Source organism: Bubalus bubalis, chromosome 2, assembly GCF_019923935.1.
Source record: "Bubalus bubalis isolate 160015118507 breed Murrah chromosome 2, NDDB_SH_1, whole genome shotgun sequence".
Classification (NCBI taxonomy): domain Eukaryota; kingdom Metazoa; phylum Chordata; class Mammalia; order Artiodactyla; family Bovidae; genus Bubalus; species Bubalus bubalis.
In genome coordinates this window covers 76626782-76647104 of record NC_059158.1, presented here as the reverse complement: position 1 = coordinate 76647104, position 20323 = coordinate 76626782, and the positions used below count along the sequence as shown (strand labels likewise).

At 47.2% G+C, this 20323-nt stretch overlaps 2 protein-coding genes across 4 annotated transcripts in view; both read left to right on the top strand.

The window, feature by feature from the left end:
• The window catches only part of METAP1D (methionyl aminopeptidase type 1D, mitochondrial), a 77505-nt gene extending 68071 nt beyond the window's left edge, over nt 1–9434 (top strand). For both annotated transcript variants that reach the window (XM_006070254.4, XM_044933822.2), the window contains exons 7-10: nt 6485–6582; nt 7834–7881; nt 8780–8858; nt 8989–9434. In XM_006070254.4, coding sequence (XP_006070316.3) covers nt 6485–6582; nt 7834–7881; nt 8780–8858; nt 8989–9067 — 304 coding nt within the window. In that variant the 3' untranslated portion in view covers nt 9068–9434. The remainder of the gene's footprint in view (nt 1–6484; nt 6583–7833; nt 7882–8779; nt 8859–8988) is intronic.
• Nucleotides 9435–14306: 4872 nt separating this feature from the next.
• DLX1 (distal-less homeobox 1) lies at nt 14307–16897 on the top strand. 2 transcript variants are annotated; one of them, XM_006070256.3, is made up of 3 exons: nt 14307–14636; nt 15290–15489; nt 16634–16897. In XM_006070256.3, exons 1-3 carry the CDS (start codon nt 14324–14326, stop codon nt 16886–16888), a joined length of 768 nt encoding a protein of 255 aa, XP_006070318.1. In that variant the 5' UTR covers nt 14307–14323; the 3' UTR covers nt 16889–16897. The 2 variants fall into 2 exon arrangements, with proteins under 2 accessions (XP_006070318.1, XP_006070319.1); XM_006070257.3 differs by lacking the exon at nt 15290–15489 and having other exon boundaries at nt 16634–16710.
• The last annotated feature ends 3426 nt before the right edge of the window (nt 16898–20323 follow it).

The following is a 20323-nucleotide window of genomic DNA, read 5'->3' as shown; positions in this document are numbered from 1 at the left end:
AAGTCTTGAATAGGAGACAGGAGAAAAGCTAGATTTTATAAAGGCATGAAGTGAAATTATTCCTGTGACAGAAAGATAAAAAGCATTAGCTCAAGCAAGGCTTACCTTTCAAATTAGTGGATTAGCAGACAGCCTGAAAGGGTGATCTTTTTTTTTTTGGTCTGGTTCATTTTTCCTGTAAACCGCTGTTTACTTTCCACATAGCCTTCTCTGCTCGCTTTTTGAGAGTATGTGTATTTTCTGAATTCAAGACTTTTCTTTGTAATCTGTTACCTATTTTAGATCTCTTTTTTTTCCCCTAACTGTTTTGAAGTAGATGTGCATAATATGTGTTTTCATTTAAAAGTAACATATTTTCTTAAAGATGGTTACATTAGTACCTTTTAAAGTACTGCTCTCATTAATATGAACCATTGAATACTTCCCATTTGTCTGAAGGATGGAAGGCTTAGTCACCTTGAAAAGATGTTGCCTTTTTTCTTCGTAAGCCTTCGAATACTCTAAGAAAAAAGGCAGTAAAATATCAGTTAAATATATTTATGGCTTTAAAAATATTGTAACAGTGTCTGAATCAAACTTTAGTAAAATCTCTTTGGGTTATATCGGAGAAGCTTTTATTGAAGACTTTGAACAAAATTGTGTTTTTGACAGTTTTAAATTATAGGCTAACTAGCCTGGGAAAAAAGGATAGTGTCTCTCTGTTCTTTCATAGGAAATGTTGAATCAGACCCCTACTGGGAAAAGAAATTTAATGCATATCTCACTATCTTACTGTCCATGAATATAATAGAAATGAATTCAAAATGCAGTTTTATTTTTGCAAATGGGATGAGTCGATAGATGTACCTCATATTTTTGAACACCTAGGGTTCAACAAATTTACTGGTGGTGTTCTTGCATTTTAACAAAATTTATTCTTCAGTAGAAGGGGGCAGAGAACACTAGATTCTTATTCAAGCATTCTATCGAGCTCTGCATTCATGGCTGTGTCTAAAGGGCATGTCAGCCTTTGATTCTCTCTGAGAGGTAATTATCCTTTTCCTGTCACGGAACAACAAATGATAGCTAACTACAGAGGCACATTTGCAGTAGTCACATTCATCAACTGCAGAAAAAAAAATTCAATTTAATTGTGCAACACAGCTGCACATGGGCTTTTGAGCATTTCTGTTGTTCTCCCTGTCTCGCTATTCCTCCCTTCAGATCTATTTTTTAAACTTTTTTTTTTCTGTTTTTTTTTCCCCCTTTTTTTGTCTCTTCTTCCATTTTTACTCTCTGTACTTTCTTGTTAAAGTAATTTTCCTTTGTGGCTCTCATTCTTTTTTCCCCATTGAAGGCTATGAATGTAGAAAATTATCACAATTACTCATATAATTGAGCCTCTTTGTAGCAAGTGCAACTCCAGTAGCCTTTCTCCATCATGAAAATGGTTTCATTATAGGGTTTTTCATATTCTCTGACACCATCTACACAGAGGAACAGGCGTGCAGATGAGACGTACTAGGAACAGGCTAGATCAGTAAGGTCACAGTAGGAATAATTAGCTCTGCTATGGAAAGAGCATCTAGGCCTTTTACTGCTACATAAATGTACTGTCCGTGGCTTTTAGTCACAAAAAAACTTACTAACAAATGGAGCTCCCGCCTACTACTTTGAAAAAAAGATTTGTATCAACACTACAATTTTCCATCATTAAGACTAATAACACAGAGCCTAGTATACATCAAGGGGAATAAAAAGAAAAATCTCACATTCAAGTGGCGGCTGGGTGCTGACCTTTGTTCCCTTTTTTTGTGTACGACTTAACTCTTTACAAAAAAGAGCCACACGCCACACCAACATGCAGGTGAACTCCAGCTAGTACTAGCAAAGCATAGCATTCAGTCGGAAAATCTGATAAATCTCCATGCAGGATAATGCATTTCATTACATATTCACTACATTAATTCTAGCTACATAAAAAAAAAGAAGAGTAAAATTGAAAGTGACATTGAATTTTAGCTATCTGGATGCAAAGGTCAGTTTTCGTAGAGAATGAATCTGCATGTACAGGCTCCTTTGAAAACTAGATCAGTCCCAACAACTGCACTCACAAAACTATGTGAAAAATAGCACAGACAATGAACTTTTCCCGTTACCCTAATGCATTTCATTATTTAGACGGTTTGTGTCTGCCTCTGAGAAGGAAACTGGCCCCGAGTCTAACAAATATTTGTTCTGATGTGTTAAGGCAATATTTCTGGACATCTGTTATTTCGCCTTTTCTTATTCAGGCAAACCCTCAAGGGAGTAAATAAACAGTCTCCACCTTTAAGCCAGAAGTACTCGGAATCATTATAGACCAAAGGTTTACAAACATCTTTCAACTCAGCCTCGATTAAGATATTCACCATCATTTGCATAGCCTCTCTCTGCTGATACACCATTGAAAGAACATTCAAGCATCTTTCAGTAGGATCATGTCAAAACCTGGAGATCTTTATAGGAAATTTTGAAATTCTCTGAAACCTAAAGAATAGGATAATATCTCCGAAGAAGTGCTGGCTAAAAGAGTTCTCCCTGTGCCCTTCGTTTTTATGAGGGATGTCTAGTGATCTTTAGGTTACAGCGTTATTATGCTCACTGTACCTCCATTTGCGTTAAAATATTTCTAAATCTGTATTTTTGTAATTATCCTTCGATGATATGAGCTGTACATATGAGGATACTGTGAATGTGTAGATTCATGCATCACAAATATGTGACAGTTCAATCACAAATAATTTAAACTTATCCTTGTAAATGTCATGGTGAAAGTATCAATGAATGGTTTTTAATGTTTAATTCATAAGTATATGTTTTGATATTAATTTAGAAGAATATAAAGCAGATTTTTAAAAATAATCTCTTTCTATTAGATTATGCACATTTAAACAATAAGTGGCTCAGGCAAAATAAGTCATTTTAATGTCATCTGTGATGGATTTTTTCTTGACAGCTACTGTAAATTACAATTACACTGCTTCTCTCTGCACATGAAAGTAAGCATTGCAATAAATTATCTTTTATTTCAATCCATCATGCCTGCTTTTCAGAAACAGAAAACCTCAAATAAAAGTTCAGCACTATTGTAAGAAAAATACAGTAATTTGTAATCCAGTTTGAAACAAAAAAAAAATGTACTCCTCTTTTGGAAAACAGTTGTTGACTTTCAAAAATATTACTAATTGTACTTAAACATTCCTTTTCAATTAGAGGGAATCCCTGAATTTGTGCATTCCTGCATCCAAAGACTTGGAGAAGGAAATAGCAACGCACTCCAGTGTTCTTGCCTGGAGAATCCCAGGGACTGGGGAGCCTGGTGGGCTGCTGTCTATGGGGTCGCACAGAGTCAGACACGACTGAAGCGACTTAGCAGCAGCAGCAGCAGCAGCATCCAAAGACTACTGCTTAAAATAAAACTCTGAAAAAAATTAAGTAAAATTCCATGACTTAGAAAATCAGGTGCCATTTGAGATCCTTTAATTAGAGATGTGACCATTTGGAAATCAGTTCTGTTGATAGAATTCATATAGAAATAGTAATAAAACTATTTCCATGTGCATTTTTATTCCTTTAGAAGAGTGTGTACTTAAAAATAGTACTCCTCTGCCCTCTTGGGGAATGTATTCTTAGTCATGAAATATAGTTTAAATGTATGAAGAATTTTAATATATCTAGACAAAACTTTTGTTGAGGAAAACTATCTCATGAAAGGGGATTCAAATTAAGAGAACAGTCACAGGATGAAATTCCTTAAGTTCTAAAAGAGAGATGAAAATCTCTCTTTTAACTCTAAACCATACCTGAAACTGTAACACAGAACTGTAACACAGAATAATTTTCAAGTTCATAAACTCCTTTATATGTCTCTCTCCTCCTCCCCAAATATTCCATATGAAGGGCTTCAAATCCCAAATGTGCTCAGACTTAAATAAGTGAGCTGCTGTCTTAGAGAGTTTTTAGTTAGAAAAAATCAGAACAGAAGAGCTAATACTCAGAGAGTTCTTTTCAGCAGATTTCAACAAAAAGAAGGCAGATTTCATCTGTGTAATATCCAAGGCAAGAAGACCTTCATGCTCAGAAATAGGTCACAACCCATGATGGCTGGTGTTAAGGAGTAACCGTATGCTTTGTGGGCACCCCTGCCCACCCAACACTTCCACTTCCCCCAACACACTACTCAGGAGAAGCCTGCATGCTCCACTTTCCTGTGCCACAACTAGGGTTTCTAGTACTTGATTTCACTTTAGAGCAGACATTTGCTCCTACAGATCGCTTGGATTGTCTCCATGAAGTTAGATTTAAATCTTAGAATCATGTAAATTAATCTTGGGCTTCCCTTATATTCCAAAATAGAAGAACAGTACACAGTACAATGGTAGAAGGGGCATGCTTTTCATCAGTAATTAGAAACATTAATGAGATTTTATTCCATTCAGTCCCAGGAAGTATGTTGTAAAACAGCTAACTACCAATCCAAAAGGAAAAGACCCTAAAAAGCAGACAGGGGTTTTTATTTAGTTCCTGAGAATCAACCACTGAGACAGGTACTCAACCAAGGAACTGAGGGAAATTTGTCCTGATCTTCTCCTCTTTCCACATGGCTGTGAATTCCTCTGACCTTTGCATCCATGACATATACATTCTATGATCCTCCTATAACCAAAAGTTTCAGCAGGATCCAGGCAGTAAATTGTTGTAGAAAGCACTCAGATATCTTTAGCCACCTAGTAATTGCACAGCTTCTTTTATGAAGAGGAATGAGAGAGATGAGGGGGGAGGGACCCCAAGTGTTTTTTCATAGTGGGCTTTCTTCCTATCCTCTCATCAGAAATTAAAATGAAGATTGCCACTGTAACACACGTTCACAATGTAGCTGTGATGCTTGCCAATCAGTTAGAGCTTATTTTTTTTTTTTAAGAAAAGAAAATAGAAGAACAGTTTATAGTGAATCCTCTTAGAATTATTAAGGTTTGTTGGGACATAGATAACATAATGGGTAGATAGGTAGATAAGACCTATTCTTACTTAAAAAAAAAAAATCTAGATCAGCATATCTTACTGAATAATCTCTCTTCCAGTCTCTATCTACTCTCCATCCTGAGTTTTTATTCAGGAATTGTGTGGGTCAAATAGAAGCAACTTGGAAAAGTTGTTATACCTCCTGTCCAGAGTGAAAAGACACACAGAAATAAGTATAACCATAAAGAACAAATTAAGAGATAAAAGCATTCACTTACCGTTCCTCTCCTCAACACATGTATAGCTCACCTATTTCTGTTACATGGAAATTAAATCTGAATGAGAGACTGCCCATCTGATATTTATGGTGACATCCTGGCCTAAGTGAAGACATTTTACAGGTCTGGAGATGAAGGTTAAAAATGTCTAGAGAAAAGTATTTTGACAGAAATGCTCATAAAGATGCTGGCTAAATGTGCCTTTGAGTTTGTGGTAAACCAAACCAAAGGGCTGCTGAAAACTAGCTTGGGATCCAAGAACTTTGGTTTGGTTAAGAATTTAAATAGTAGTCCTATAAATCCCAATCCATTATTATGGTTAGGGTTAAGGCACTTTGCTCTTCATCCGCATGAAAATATAAATTGTTCATGGTATGTACATTCTTGTCTTTCTGGTGCTCCCAGAAATGAACATGTCCACCTGATTTCAAAAACAACTCCTTAATCTTGTAGGTGAAGGTTTTAGGGTTGGATTCTAAGATTTCACTTATATGGAATAAATGGAATCCAAAAGATTCGCATGTAAAAGTAACTAATGTAGCATTAAGAATTAGGAATCACAATACTAGCTTCTCTTAAGCATCATAGCAATTAAAAAGCATATTTTATGAATTCTGTTAATGGTATAGGTCTTGAGTAGAAATCTCAAATAATCACCAAGTTTTGAAGTGCTTCAAGAATATTGACAAAGCAGATGTGACCTTTTTATAAATGTGTCTATAAAATGTTTGATGTTCTGAAATAGACCAGAATAAGCAATTATAGAAGTCACATTTCAGATTGTAATTTTTTTTTCTGTTTGGTTCCCAAGTCAGTAATAATTTGTACAGTCTTTTAGTGAAACTCCATACAAATCAGGCAGGTTTGTATGACCTGCATTACCTGCACATGTATCTTGGTTATATTGCACTGTATATATGTGCATGAAGACTCTTTGTCTAAAAGTGACCTCGTTTGAATGCTGTACTAAAGTAATTGAAGCAAACTATTGTGTTAGCTACATATCTTTTTTCTTCACGTATCCAAAGGGAGTTGTTGCAAGCTGTGACAAAATATACAATTTTTCCAGAATAATGAAAACAAATTGTTACCATATGATTCTAAATAGAACTGATTTTTTTTTTTTCTTTTTCAGAGAATACTTTGAAGGGACTTTGTCTTATCTGTATATGCACTTTAAATGATCCAATTTAATTCAGTATTTTGTTTGGTCACTTTTAAAGCCAGATAACTCATCAGAATGGTTTGCAAGTCTGTCCACATTTTGTGGGACATGGGATAGGATCTTACTTTCATGGACATCCAGAAATTTGGCATCATGGTAAGAAAGAAAGTTTGGGAGCTGCTTATTGAAAGGAATCAAGATAAAGCAGTTTTGCTCCTGAGTCTCCTGCTGCAACGTGGAATTCACATTGTCATCCTTCCCTATGAGGGTGTGTGTGTGGGGGGGGGGGTCCTATTTAATCCTAACCAGCATGTTACTATGTTACTGAATTAGAGCCTGCCATTTCGATCCCCAAATAAGCTTTGTTTTGCTTTTTGTCTTCTCCTGAAGGGTGATGGCTGGAAGGCACAAGGGATATTTGTCTAGAAAAAGTTACTGAAAACAAAACACCACTGCATCAATGTCCCAGCAGCATGCACATAGGACTGTTTTCTGTTTTTCTTTTTCTACCCCCTTCTCTAACTGCTGACTGTTGTGGTTAAACTTCATTACATCCTACACAGCGTTGACAGCTGATGTATTTAGCAGCATGTACTCTTTAGTGATTCCTAGATTATACCCAGAGTCCCTCGTTTTTCACGGCCTGGATGTTCTCCCTACAGTGAGAAGGCAAGGGTGGGCCAGAAGGGGTGGGGGATTTGGGTTAGACTATGAAGCAGTTCTGTGGAGTGTCCCCAAGAGGCATGCATACCTGGACAAGCACCAAAGGAAAGTTGATCCTGGGGCTTTGACCTGTGTGCTTGGGGGTGGGAACAGCCCCATAGAGGAACTACTAGCTGGAATCCACCCCCTGAAAGATCCCTATACACTAAGCAGGTCAGAACTTCCTTTAGGCCAAAGAACTTCACCTGAGCCAGCTGTTAAGAGGCCCAGGCTGGAGTGCAGAAAGGGCCTCTCAGGTGTGTGCCCACCCAGTGCCAAGCCCTAGAAGTATTTCAGGTCACCCTTGTTCTTCCCTCCTACCAACCTGCCCTCCCTTTGTCTCAGTTCCCAAGATGTCTTCCCCTTTCCCTTGGGAGGTGGAAGCCAGCAAACCTCAGAGCAAGTGGCCAGAGCAAGGGGACAGTAGATAGGGGAGCCCCAAAAGTGTCTCAAGCACCTGGGCTGCTCAGCCTTGGTGCACCCTTCCTAGGGGCCCTGACCCCAAGCTCAGAAAATGCAGAGGCTGAAGGCCCAGGAGCCCTGTGCTTAACCCCTGGGTAGCCACCACTCAAGATTCTAGCAACCTCTTCCTAAAAGAAAAATAAAATGACCACTTTTTTGTGCAGCCTAACCCTTCTAATCCATTTCTCTCTGTTTTCACCATATCCCATCCCCACGCCCCACACTTGTATTTTTGTCTTACAGCGAATGACAGCGATCTACTCATGGAGGAAGGCATGGCGTTCACCATAGGTTAGTGCTAAGTTCCTCTTCAGAGAGCAGGGGCTCCCTGGCACGGAGCAGCAGCGCTGGCCTAGGCCAGGCAGTCCAGTGAAGGACTAATAAAGCCAATCAGTGTAATGAAATAATTCAGATGCATAGTAAACCTAATTCAATAATATCCTCGAGCCCCATCTTCCTAAATCAGATATTTACCGACACATTTAGGAGACGGCAGCCCTCCAACCTTTAATTCTGTTACCAACATAATGTAGTGTTTGGTTTTTTGTGTTGCCTTTTTGCAGGGGGTTTTTTCTTCTTCTTTCATTAACACCCAGTAACCAGAGGCGATTGAGTCCCTTGCTCCCTGTCAGCAAGTGGCATATACTCTCTGTCGACCCATTCCTGGCTGATCATGTGATTGGTGTCACCACCAAATTCTAATCACCTAAAGCCCCTAAGGCATCATATTTCTGACTGTGGGGCTTAATGGAGAAGCAATTAGAGTGAAATAAGAAAATTGTTATTTGCTGATTAATGAACATTTTGAGCATGTTTTAAAAATTCAAATATTTTAAAAAACCGACTGATATTTATAAGAGGGACTGGTGTTTGGGTGGTTATTATCCACAGGGTCCTAATTAAGTCTTGATTAAAATGCCCTTTTTTCTCTAAAAAAAATTACGAAGTAGGCAACTTCATACATTTTTGAATGCCATAGCGTTTCCTCTTCCTACTGTTTAGTTTGTAGCATACTATGTAAGCAACATCAATTAGCGCTTGCGAGATGACAACATGAACTCGTTGGGGGAAGCACTGGGAGGGAGGGGGGAGAACCTTCTTATTCTTTTTTTTTTTTTAATAATCAGTTGAAACAATGTTTGACAAGAATTTGATTAGATCACTGCAGTAAATATTTTCCTTCTTACAGAGCCAATTGTAACCGAGGGATCCCCTGAATTTAAAGTGCTGGAGGACTCGTGGACTGTGGTCTCCTTGGACAATCAAAGGTGTTTGCTTTCTGCCCGGTTGCTTTTAAATTGTACTGGAAGGGCAGTTTCGTCCCACGACGCGGGCGAGCTGCTGATCCCTGCCCCGCCGGCGCTTGAGCTCGCTGATCTCGGTCTTGTGTTGTTTTAGGTCTGCCCAATTCGAGCACACTGTTCTCATCACGTCGAGGGGCGCGCAGATCCTGACCAAACTGCCCCACGAGGCCTGAGGAGCAATACGAAGGTCGTGAGAGACCCGGGGCCCTTTTTCTTAAATTGCTGAAATCCAGCTGGAGAACTTTTAGAAGAAATTGGCTAACGGCAGGTCCCAGAGTAACCTACCTAGCACCTAGCAGCGCAGGCTAGGGAAAATGCGGTAGGACTTGGGAGCCGTTCTGAACACAAATCTGAAGCCCCAAAGTGGCCCTGCGCATTCAGAGAGACGGATCCTGGCGCGTCTGTTTCCCAACGCGGGAAAAGCATCTGGAAAGGAATGGGGACGCCCTCATTTGGAAGACTAAGAAGTCTTAGACATGCATACTTTTCTCTTTCCCTAGCCTTGACTCTGCCCGAATAGAAAGCTTTCACCCCTTAAAACCAGTGTGTCTTGCGGTTAATTTTTGAGTCTCTGAACTTATCACTCACGCGCGCGCAGGAAGAAAACCCGAGCCTAGCTGTTACGATTTTGTTGTTGTTGTCTCTTTTTCCGCCCCCTTTGTGGGTTCCACATTGGCCGACCCCGAGGGCGCTGGCCGGGCCAGCTGCCCCTCAGCCCTTCCGGTTCTTTCCCCTTCGTAGCTGCTTTGCGATGAAAAGATTACCCGGCGAATGGAGGAGTTAGTTACAAATATTTCCTTGCCTCTAGACCCAGGGCCTGGGGTTATCAGTCCAAAAACTTGCCTTTTCTGGTCCCCCGTGGTTCCTTCTCCCCGCCCTCAAACTGCTCCGCGGGGCCGTCTCAAAGGTTACTTTTGAGAGACCCTCTCACCAACATACAGAGGCAAGCTAAGGATTTTTCTGCTCTGGGAGTTCACATCAGTCCCACCTGCCCAGATGTGAGCAGTGTCAGGCGGGTATCCTCCCTAAATTGATCTCTCCCAACACTGGCTTTCTTCAGACCCGCACTAATGCACTGGAGACCCAGCACATCCCTGCCAGAGGAGACACGGGTATTTTTTAGGGCAGGGGCCTAGTTAGGATTGGAGCTGGCGAGTTTAATTCAGCCTGCCAGCAGCTCCTCCTGCTTTAGAAGTGGGAAATCCAAGGGTCCACACACTGAGTCTCCCAAGGCTCATCCCCGCCCTGGCTACTCTGTCTTCGCTCACCTGAGGTCCTGGGGACCTCTCCACACCTGGGCTCAGAGGTGGAGAGGGTTGGATTTCTAGCAAGCCATGTACAAATTAGTGTCCCCCTGGCCATGATTTTGGGGTGTTCCACCAGTCAGTGGTTGTGCCAACTCTTGTTTCTACTGAAACGGGTTATACAAAGCTGCCATCCACTAAATATAGATTGGGCTCAACTCCAGAGCACCAAGGAAATGTGGACACCTGTCACTGCCATGACAGGTGGCCTCTGTGATAGGACTGGAGAGCCAGTTCATCTTTGTGACACTCAGAGTGTGGGGAAAGTCATAGGAAACTGAGGCCAAAGAGTGAGCTTGGAAAAGTGACTAGTTTGAGCTTTTCCCTGAATTTGGGATTCTCTTGGGCTTTCTTCCTCTCATCCAGGCAGAACTTGGACCGAGGTAATTCCAATTCCAGCAGATCTGAGAGCTGGAAAAGATGAGGGAGGGGTTGCAGATTTACAAGATCCACGGACAAACTTTAGGAGTGCTGAAGATTCGGCCAAGAAAAGGCCTAGAGACTGAGGCTGCTGTCCCCAGAACCACCAGAATTTTCTAGAGAGGAACAAGGCCCAGATCACCTTAGGAGAGTTTTGCCAGAGATTGATTTCATTTCTTTCCTAGATTAGGCAGATTGCAATGAGTAGCCAATATCTTATCCACAGATCCGTTTACCCCAAGATTCCCCAAGAATAATTTCATTAGGAATACAGAATTTTACCAGCCACTGGGATAACTCGCTGCTTATGCAGTAATTTTTCCGAGGTGGAGGTATTTGTGAGACAGATTTATAATCGTACTTATTAAAGTGAGTAAACTTTAAATATTATACATATATATGCATATATACTAGCACCAGCCAATAGTCAGCAGCTCTGTAGGAAACAAACTTGAATTAGATCAAATTCCATTAAACACGCTTTGAAGTTGAAGTTAAGAAGCAGATTTTAGAATATCTTGTCCAAGCTCCCACCCTCAACTCGGACAACTGAATTGGCCCCAAACCTCATCCCGGGTTGCAGAGTTTCCAGCCATGCGTGACTACTGCTAACACCACCAGGCGCCAGGTCCCTGGAGTCTCCAATTAGGTTATACTTGGAATCCGGGGCGCTCAGGATAAATGGGAGAGTTTTGTTTCCTCTCTGAGATGGGACAGGTGAAGATATAAGCAAAGCGGCGTTTTGGAACAGGTGTCGCCTTAGAGGTGGAGGTTGGAAGGGAGGCACCCTGGGCTCTTAGGCGTAAGATCACACACTGAGAAGCTAGTCAAGGCCGGGCGTCTCGGAGCCCGAGGGCCCGGGTTCAGCCACCCTTCCCCGAACCTGCTTCTCTGGGGCTGAGAAATAATTCCGGAGTGTAGATACTCCTTCGCCCAGATATAATCGATTTTTAAAAATAAGCTAGGCTCTGAAGCCGTTTCCCGTGCGGGTCCTTTGTTCCCCGGATCCAACCCGGTCCCCTGCGCTGCGACACTTGGATCCCTCCTCTAGATGTGAACCAGAGAGCCCTAGAGACCGTTGCAACCTGCGGCCGGCTCTCTCCCCTTCCCCCACCCTTCAGTTCTCTGGAAGAAGCTGGCCCGGGGCAGAGCAGCCGTCGGGTTTCCTCGTCCGTTGCCCAGAGTACCCGGGATCGCCAGCCCTGCTTCCCTCCGTCCCAATCCCGACCTCGTGCCAGCCGCGGAGATCACTTACGTGGGCAGGGCCCGCGAGGCGCGCGGGAGACAAGGGGCCAGGGCGGCATCCGCTGCTGTGCAGGGCGTACCTGACTCTACACCCCAAAACAGACACTAGGAAAGAGCAATTAAAATCACAAGTGCAACGCGGAAATCAAGAGGAGTGTAACGGCTCCGGGAGTTGTCTGGTGGCGGAGTCATTAGCTGGTTGTTGCTACAAAGCCTCGCCGTGTGCTTCGATGATTAAGGGAGAAAAAAAAAGGGGGGGGGGTGTGGAGAAAGTAAGAAAGAAAAAGAAAAAAATGAAAGAAAAATCTTTTTAAACGCTGGCAAACCCGTTATTGGTTTGGAGGATTGGTTGTTTTGTTTTGCTTGGGTTTTGTTTTTCTTTTTGCTCCAACCACGCTGCCTGAAATATCTCTACCCCCAACATCGCACCCTTAAACCAAAGGAGAGGAATTCCGCGGGCAGCAGCTGCTGCTACAGAAGTTAAAAAAGAGAAGCCCCTTCCGCTAATATCTGTAACGACAGCACCGATGTAATTTGTTTTGAATGTTCATTTTTATTGGTGTTCCCTCTGCCAAAATGTGCTTGATTACAGAGGTTTGTCCTGTGATCATTGCGCACTCTAGACAGGGGAAGGTGCATCGGCGAAGGTTCAGCTCAGGCCAGATCAAATCCCGGGCTGTTTAACGCTGAAAGGCTGCATGTTGCTATTAGTGTTAAATATATGGCTAATTATGCGTATGAAAATTAAACATCAGTGTTATGCTAATGGGGCGCCTTCAGCTGCGGATCCGAGCACTTGAGACTACCATTTAATCAAATGAATCAGTAACTAATACATCTGCACGTGTGAACTTTCACAAGATCATTTCCCCGTTCCCGTCACACCGCTAAATTATGAAAGAAATAATTATCAACACTTTCTAATTACCTAACAAAGTAATTTGGGATTCACCGTGGGGTTGGCGGGATAGGAAACCAACAGCCCCTTCGCAGCCAGCGTGGTGCGCGCCACGCCTCACGGGGGGTGTTGGCTGTGTGGTGGTGGCTGCGAGGTGGGTGGGGGGGAGCTTTTGTGCGCTTTTCTGCACCTAGAGCTCCAGAAGATAGAAGGCGCCTTGGCAGCTTTTGCCCCAACTAGCCCTGCCCTGGGCTCGGTGGTGCCCGCTTTGACCCTGGAGATGAGAATCCTGGGCGACCATGAGAGACGTGTCCACAGAGAGACACGCGAGCCTGCGACTGGCCCGATTTTGCCGCGGGTTTTGGTGTCCCTCAGGACTCCTGCACCTCGGGTACTATCGCCAGACCCCAGGAGGCCGGAAAATGACCAACTAGCACCCGCGGCTCAAGCCGAACGGAGCCCGTCAGCTCCTAGGCTTCACTCTGTGCCGCGCCCTTGGGGCGAGTGAGCCGGGGCGCTCCGCGCAGAGGGAATGGAGAGGGGAGGGGGAGGCAGAGGAAGGTTGGGAGGGAAAGAGGAGGTGGGTGTTGGGGGGAGGGGGGCGGTGCAGCAGCCTTTCCTGGGAGGAGAAGCGCGGGTTCCTGGCTCTCTGCTCGCACTGTTTTAATCAGACCGGTGCAGCCTCGAGCTGGAGTGGCCAGCTTGGCCTGGAGCAATGCGAGCGGGCCCCAGAGAGCGGCGGCGGCGCGGTGGCCGAGTGAGTGAGTTCGCCCGGAGAGCCCCAAACCCGCCCCCAGGGATGTGGCAGAGGGGACCCAGGCCAGGGAGGCGCGGCCAGGAGAGCGCTGCGTTAGGCACAAGACCCTCTGGAGGATAGAGCTCGGTTACCCTCCTCCAGCGCCCGGATTGCGCGACTCAGCGTACGGGAGGCCGTGGCCGGGCTCCAGAGCCGCCCTAGTTCTGCACCGGACGAGTAGCGATGGTTAGAAGAAGAGGTGCCCTGGGCCCCGGTGTTGGGGGAGGGCGGAGGGTGGGAACTGTAGGAGGTGGTGGGCGGCGGTGCCAACCCGCTAGTTAGTTTCTGGAAAGCAAAGCGCGTCGGAGAGACGGGAGGCTGAAGAGCCGCGGGCCGCGGAGGGTCCGGCACGGGCGCCGCAGCCCATTGTGCGCCTCACGCTGCGCGCTCTGTTGCAGAGGAGCCCCGGCCTGGAAGTGTGGATGCGTCTCTCCGGAGGCCCGGCAGCCTCGCCCGCTCTAGTCCAGCGGAGCCGGAGCGCCTCGGACCAATCCCCGGTGATTATGCAAGACAGCGGACCAATCAGCTCCGCCAGCTCATGAATATTTATGACCTTGGCTGAGTCAAAGCTTTGAAGCGAGTTTGGGGAGCTCGGCAGCATCATGCTTAGACTTTTCAAAGAGACAAACTCCATTTTCTTATGAATGGAAAGTGAAAACCCCTGTTCCGCTTAAATTGGGTTCCTTCTTGTCCTGAGAAACACAGAGACCCCCAAAAGGGAAGCAGAGGAGAGAGAGAGACCCACACCCAGACCCCGCGAGAAGAGATGACCATGACCACCATGCCAGAAAGTCTCAACAGCCCCGTGTCGGGCAAGGCGGTGTTTATGGAGTTTGGGCCGCCCAACCAGCAAATGTCTCCTTCTCCCATGTCCCACGGGCACTACTCCATGCACTGTTTACACTCGGCGGGCCATTCGCAGCCCGATGGCGCTTACAGCTCGGCCTCGTCCTTCTCCCGACCGCTGGGCTACCCCTACGTCAACTCGGTCAGCAGCCACGCGTCCAGCCCCTACATCAGTTCGGTGCAGTCCTACCCGGGCAGCGCCAGCCTCACCCAGAGCCGCCTGGAGGACCCAGGTACGTGCGCCTGCCAGGGAAAGGAAGAGGTACGGAGGGAGGGAGAGAGGGAGGGGGAGAGAGAGAGAGAAAGGAGGGAGACGAGAGGAGGAGAGAGAGGTGGGATGGGGGTGGGGAGGGCGCCGGAGCAGTGAAAGGTTTCGGGTATCAATCTCTGCATCCCTGTCATAGGAAAGAAATTTAAAAAATATATATCCACCCAATTTTCAACTATCCAGCAAAGGATAAATCCAAGAGCGTCCCCTGGCATTGGCTGGGCCTCTGGGCGGCTCCGTGCGCCAAGCACACAATGCCCTGCTGGAAAACAGAAACCCACATGTGCACGTATTAGTCTCGGTAATTATTTATTGCGTAGCGCTATAAACAATGTATGCAATTAAGGGTAATTAAACCTCAACTACCGCCTGCAAAAATAGCAAACTTTCCCTGCAAAGGCAGGAGCGCGCGCCTGCAAACTGCCCCAGTCCGCCTGCAGCTCCCGGGGTCGGGCCCTTTGGACTTGGCCGGACCCTTCCCCGGCTTTTGGAGTTTCTTGAGCGATCTCCCTCCTGCTCCTTCCTCTGCCACCCCTCTGTGGTTACTTGCTCTCGGCTCCCCACACTCAAGGCAGTCCCTCGCCTTAACAACGGCCCGCACTTCTGCTGTCCCTCCAGGGGCTGACTCGGAGAAGAGCACCGTGGTGGAAGGCGGTGAAGTGCGCTTCAATGGCAAGGGGAAAAAGATTCGCAAACCCAGGACGATTTATTCCAGTTTGCAGTTGCAGGCTTTGAACCGGAGGTTCCAGCAAACTCAGTACCTAGCTCTGCCCGAGAGGGCGGAGCTCGCGGCCTCTTTGGGACTCACGCAGACGCAGGTACCTCGCCGCTGCCCCACCGTGGCGCCGTGCAGGCTTCCCGCGGCCCACCTGCCCCCAGGAGCTTCATTTCTTGCTCTCTGGGCCTCGGGGGTCGGTATGCGTGTGTGTTTGTGTGTCCTATCCCTCGCTCTCACACATCTCTCCTTCCTCCGTAGTTTTCTCTGCCCTGGCTCTGTCGCTGCACTCTGTACTCCGGGCTGCCAGCCGCGCGGCCCTCCGTCCCTGGACAATCTGATTAGGGGCGCAAGAAGGATTTCCCTAGGCGTTTTGTTTGGGGACTCTGAGGTCACACGTGCCCGAACAACTGGAACAATAGACTCGGGGGTTAATCCCTTCTTTTTCTTTAAAGTGTATGACTAATCACTCGGGGCCTGGGCCCAAGCCTCTATCTCCCTCCTCCTCCTTCTCACCGAGTTTGGTTGGGGGTGGGGGGAGATCCTTTCCTCCGTCCTCTCACCTCCCAAGTCCCAGAGCCTGGAGGAGAAACGGACCCTTCCTTCCCTGTTTTCTCGAAGATTCTGGGGACCCCTTGGACGTTCTGATCACGACTGCCGCGGGTTTCCAACGTCGAGGCCGGGATTAGGAGCAGAATTGGGAGATGCTAACTAAGGAAAGGTTGATTTGAGTCCAAACGAAAAGTTTAACAAAACCCGGTGGCTTCCTCAGTCAGCCCGCAGCTCACTCAAAGGCAGAGATGATGGAGAAAAGAGAAGGCGGGTAACATTGCAAATAAATTTCCTCCACTTCCTTTCTCCACTCTTTTATTGATGTTCACACTGGAATTGAAGGCTCGGGGTTTTGTGGGCTCTGTGTCTTACCCAGACGATTGCCGGCCTCGGGCTGAAGGCCTGGATCCCGGCGACGCTCACCACCACGCCCCCTGGCTCTCAGAGAGCGGCTCCAGCCGGCCTCCGGGGCGGGCGATGCGGCCTCCCAGCCTTTGGTTCTTAGGCGGGAAGGACGACGTGTATGCTTCTCCAGCAGGGAGCCGCCGGGTTGCGCAGAGCAGGGGGCCGGTGTGTGAGTGTGAGGGGTGGTATCCGCGTATCCTCTCACGCTGTCCCACGGCTCCCTTATCTCCCCAGGACCAAGGTAGGCGCAGTGGACCTAGATCGAGTCACGTTGTTGTCCGCTCTTGCAGGTCAAGATCTGGTTCCAGAACAAGCGCTCCAAGTTCAAGAAGCTGATGAAGCAGGGCGGGGCTGCTCTGGAGGGTAGTGCGCTGGCCAACGGCCGGGCGCTGTCTGCCGGCTCCCCGCCGGTGCCGCCCGGCTGGAACCCCAACTCCTCTTCCGGGAAGGGCTCGGGCGGCAGCGCGGGCTCCTACATCCCCAGTTACACGTCGTGGTACCCCTCGGCGCACCAAGAAGCTCTGCAGCAACCCCAACTCATGTGAGGTTGCACGCCCGCACCCGCCCGCCGCCTTCCCGTCTCCCACGGCCCGGGCCCCTCCCGCCTCCCGGCCCATCCACCCTGTCCGCGTGCCCTGGGTCCGGAGAAGAAGGGCCCAGTGGGGAAGAAGAAGGAACAGTGAAGGCAGGACGCCCGCCGCCTCCTCCGAGTCTCGCGCGCTCTGGCCCGGCGACTTCCCCGGTGCCCACGCCCGACCTCGGCCGCGCAGTGACAGCAGAAAGCGGCCTGGAAGCGCAGGTACAGCGGTCCGAGCCAGCGGGCAAGGCAGCCAGAGCCCGCCGGACCCGACCGCCGACCCTCAGCTGTATGGGACTATCAGGAAAACAAAACCATGTAGAAAAAGCAAAAGCTCTTTTCTGTCCTGTCCGTCTCTTGTCTTCTTTCGCTCTGTATCTGTGCGCTGACGAAGTCGAGGTTCTCGTCCGTCCGCTGTCCTAGTTCTTCGGCCTCTGAAAAAAGTCATCAGGTCGGAGGAGGCTTGGTCCACCGGGCCATCCAGTTCCGGATACTGGATCGTTTTGTCTTTTCGGACCTTTTCCTGGGCCTGCCTGACCATCGACGTGGCTCGTTCGGGGATTGGGGGAAACGAGGGAGGGGTTTTTTTATTTATTGAGAAATGGACTTCTCCTGAGGCTGAAGGAAGGTTCGGCCCATTCGCGATTTTGCGGGGCGCGAGGAGAGCAGGGTCCAAATATACCCATTCCTTTAAACGCACTCGGAAAAACGAATGAGGAGGACCTGGTGATTTTTAACTTATACAGTAACTTTTGTACTTCGCTGGTATGGAGAGGTTGGAGCGGAATGATTTGCATTTTTTACATGTCCCGTATTATTTTAAAAAAAGAAGAAAATAGAGAAATGAAGCCAACAAAATTTCCTCATCTCTGGAAGAACGCGTGATCACTTTGCCTGGTTAAGAAGAAAGATCCTAATTCTTTCCTTGTGGGGAGACAGAGAGAGCGAACTGAGGGGCAGGGAGAGAAAAAAAAAACAGGCAGGGTGTGCCAATGCCCTAATGCCAGGGGTAAAGTAAGACGAAAGCAGCTTTACAACAATCCCCAGAGGCTCGACCACAGAGCACCACCTTGAATGCAGTCTCCGGTGCAGGATCTATTTGCTGTACATATTATTATTGTTATTATTATTGTTCTGTAAACATGTTGCACAAACTTAGCTTTTTTCCATTCTGTTGTGTGTGGCTGTAAAACCCAATGCTTTGTGAAATGAGAATCTTGACATTTTACTTGTGAAATTTGGGAAAATGTGATCAATTGAAATCAACCGTGTTTTGTGTTCTCTATGTCAAAGTTTAGTTTTATATTGAGAATGTTAACTTATTGCTTTGTATCTGGGGGGGAAAGAACTTTGTAAATAAGTTATAAAGTTTCTTTGAGACAGTAAAATTATGGTTTCAAGAAAGAGTTGGCTGTCTGGTGTGCTGTGTGAGGGGGTGCTGCGGCCGCACCAGCAGGCTCCCACCTCTGGGGACAGAGAAGACAGGGGCAGCCCCTCCTGGCTCCAGACGTAGCAGGGTAAGAGTGGAGGCCTGTGAAGCCCCTGCTAGGACCATTCCTCAAGCTGAGCTCCTGCCCATCAAGGGTCTGATCCCTGCCTGAGCGAGAGGGTAGTGGCAAGGGTCCTTGGGAAGGGGAATCAGGAAGAGGTGCTGCCTGGCAGAGCCAGGGCTCAGGAACCAAAGGGACTGTGAAGGCCGTCTGAGGTGAGATGGAAGCAGAGCTCACAAGTAGCCACCCTGGGAGACGTGTGGGTCCCCTGTGCCCAGCCAGCCCGTGAGGCCTGGAAGCCTAAAGTGGAGACACCCGACTTTGCCCCTTGCCTCTGCCGTGATCTGACCTCCTGGCTCTTTCAGGCCCGCAGGGCGCTGGATCTCGACGCGGAAAAGAGGAGGCCAGACGCCGGAAAGGGGCCGGAAGGACACGTCTGTCATGCTACCCCCCAATCAATCAGCGAGCTCCGGGGGACAGTCCCAAGGCGCCACTGGGCCCCTCCAGAGCCACTCCCATCCATCCAGGCCCATCCATAACCAGAGGCCCATGCCTGCCTAATGACCCCGGGCTTTTCTCTGCAACTAGGAGATGCTGAGGTGGCGAGGGAGGGGCAGGTGGGCTCCGCTGACTCATTGGAACCTGAGAGCTTGTTAAGTCAAACCCCTATCCCACCACCATCCCCAAAGTCCCAAGGCCAGGCGGTTAAGGGGCACCTCCAGTGGACCATTTTGATCAGTTCACTCCTGAAGAAGGTGGGCTCTGAGCCGCTAATATCAGTCTGGCACCCTCCTCCTGGGCCTCAGACCAACCTCAGCCCCAGACCCCACAGCGACCTGAAAGAGCTCGGGAAAACTGCGGCTCCGACGGGATGCTTTGAACAATTCCCGCTTCCCTCAAACTCACTTTTCGACATTGCTTCCCGCGGGGGCTGGCCCTCTGCCTTTGGGGGGCCTTTTGCAGCTCGCAGTGGGGAGCAGAGAGAGGAAGGCAGTGATCTGTGTTGTGACAAGCACCCATTTTTCAATTGGTGCTGGTGAAAGATCAGATGCGCCAGGGTTTTCCGACGCCCTTTAGGAGAGGGAGGGGAAGTTGGGGGGGTGGTTAGTGATGGAGGGAGCAGGGAGGTAGTAGGGGATGGAGCCTGTTACCTCGAGGCTCCTTCAGGGCCTGAGATTGGAGCTTTTCCTCTTCTACAGGCCCCCAGAACCTGGAGCACTAATGGCGGTGATGGGGCCTCAGAGACCTGGATGCTGGTTGGGCAGTCGATGGCAGAAGCTAAGGAGAGAGAACTGGTTTCCCCGGGTGGGATCCTGTGGGGAGGCAGAGACCTTCCTAGATTTGGTTTCCCTTGCGAGATGTGACTTTGCTAGAGGGGAGGTTTTGGCAGATTTCCTCCATGCATCCAACTCGGGTACCTCAGACCGCAGACAGGGCCCAACGCCTGAAGCCACAGACAAAATCTGTTTGGTCAAGCGGATCTTAATACTTTGAGATATTAGCTTATACTAATTTAATAATCTCTTGCTAACAGTTCAAATAGAGAAATTATTAGTTTTAGCTCAACGAAGGCGGTCTTTAGTTAGGCTCTATTATAATTATAAGCGGTTGTACTTTTAAAAAATGTTAATCTCAATATAGGCCTAATTAATGCTGCCTTGTTACTGACAAGTAGTTCATCAAATATCTGATTCAAAGATTTTCATAATGAGTACATTAATTAAACTATGAATAATCTAAAGGTGGTTATATTTAAACAATACCTCATTATAATGATTAAATACTGATTTTGAATATTATGTCTTAACAATTGTCACTTAGAAAACACAACCTTTCCTTATGTATGAGTCTGTAATGGCAAAATGCAATTTTGGGATTTTTTTCCCCCTTGTTAAAAAAATGTGAACCTCATT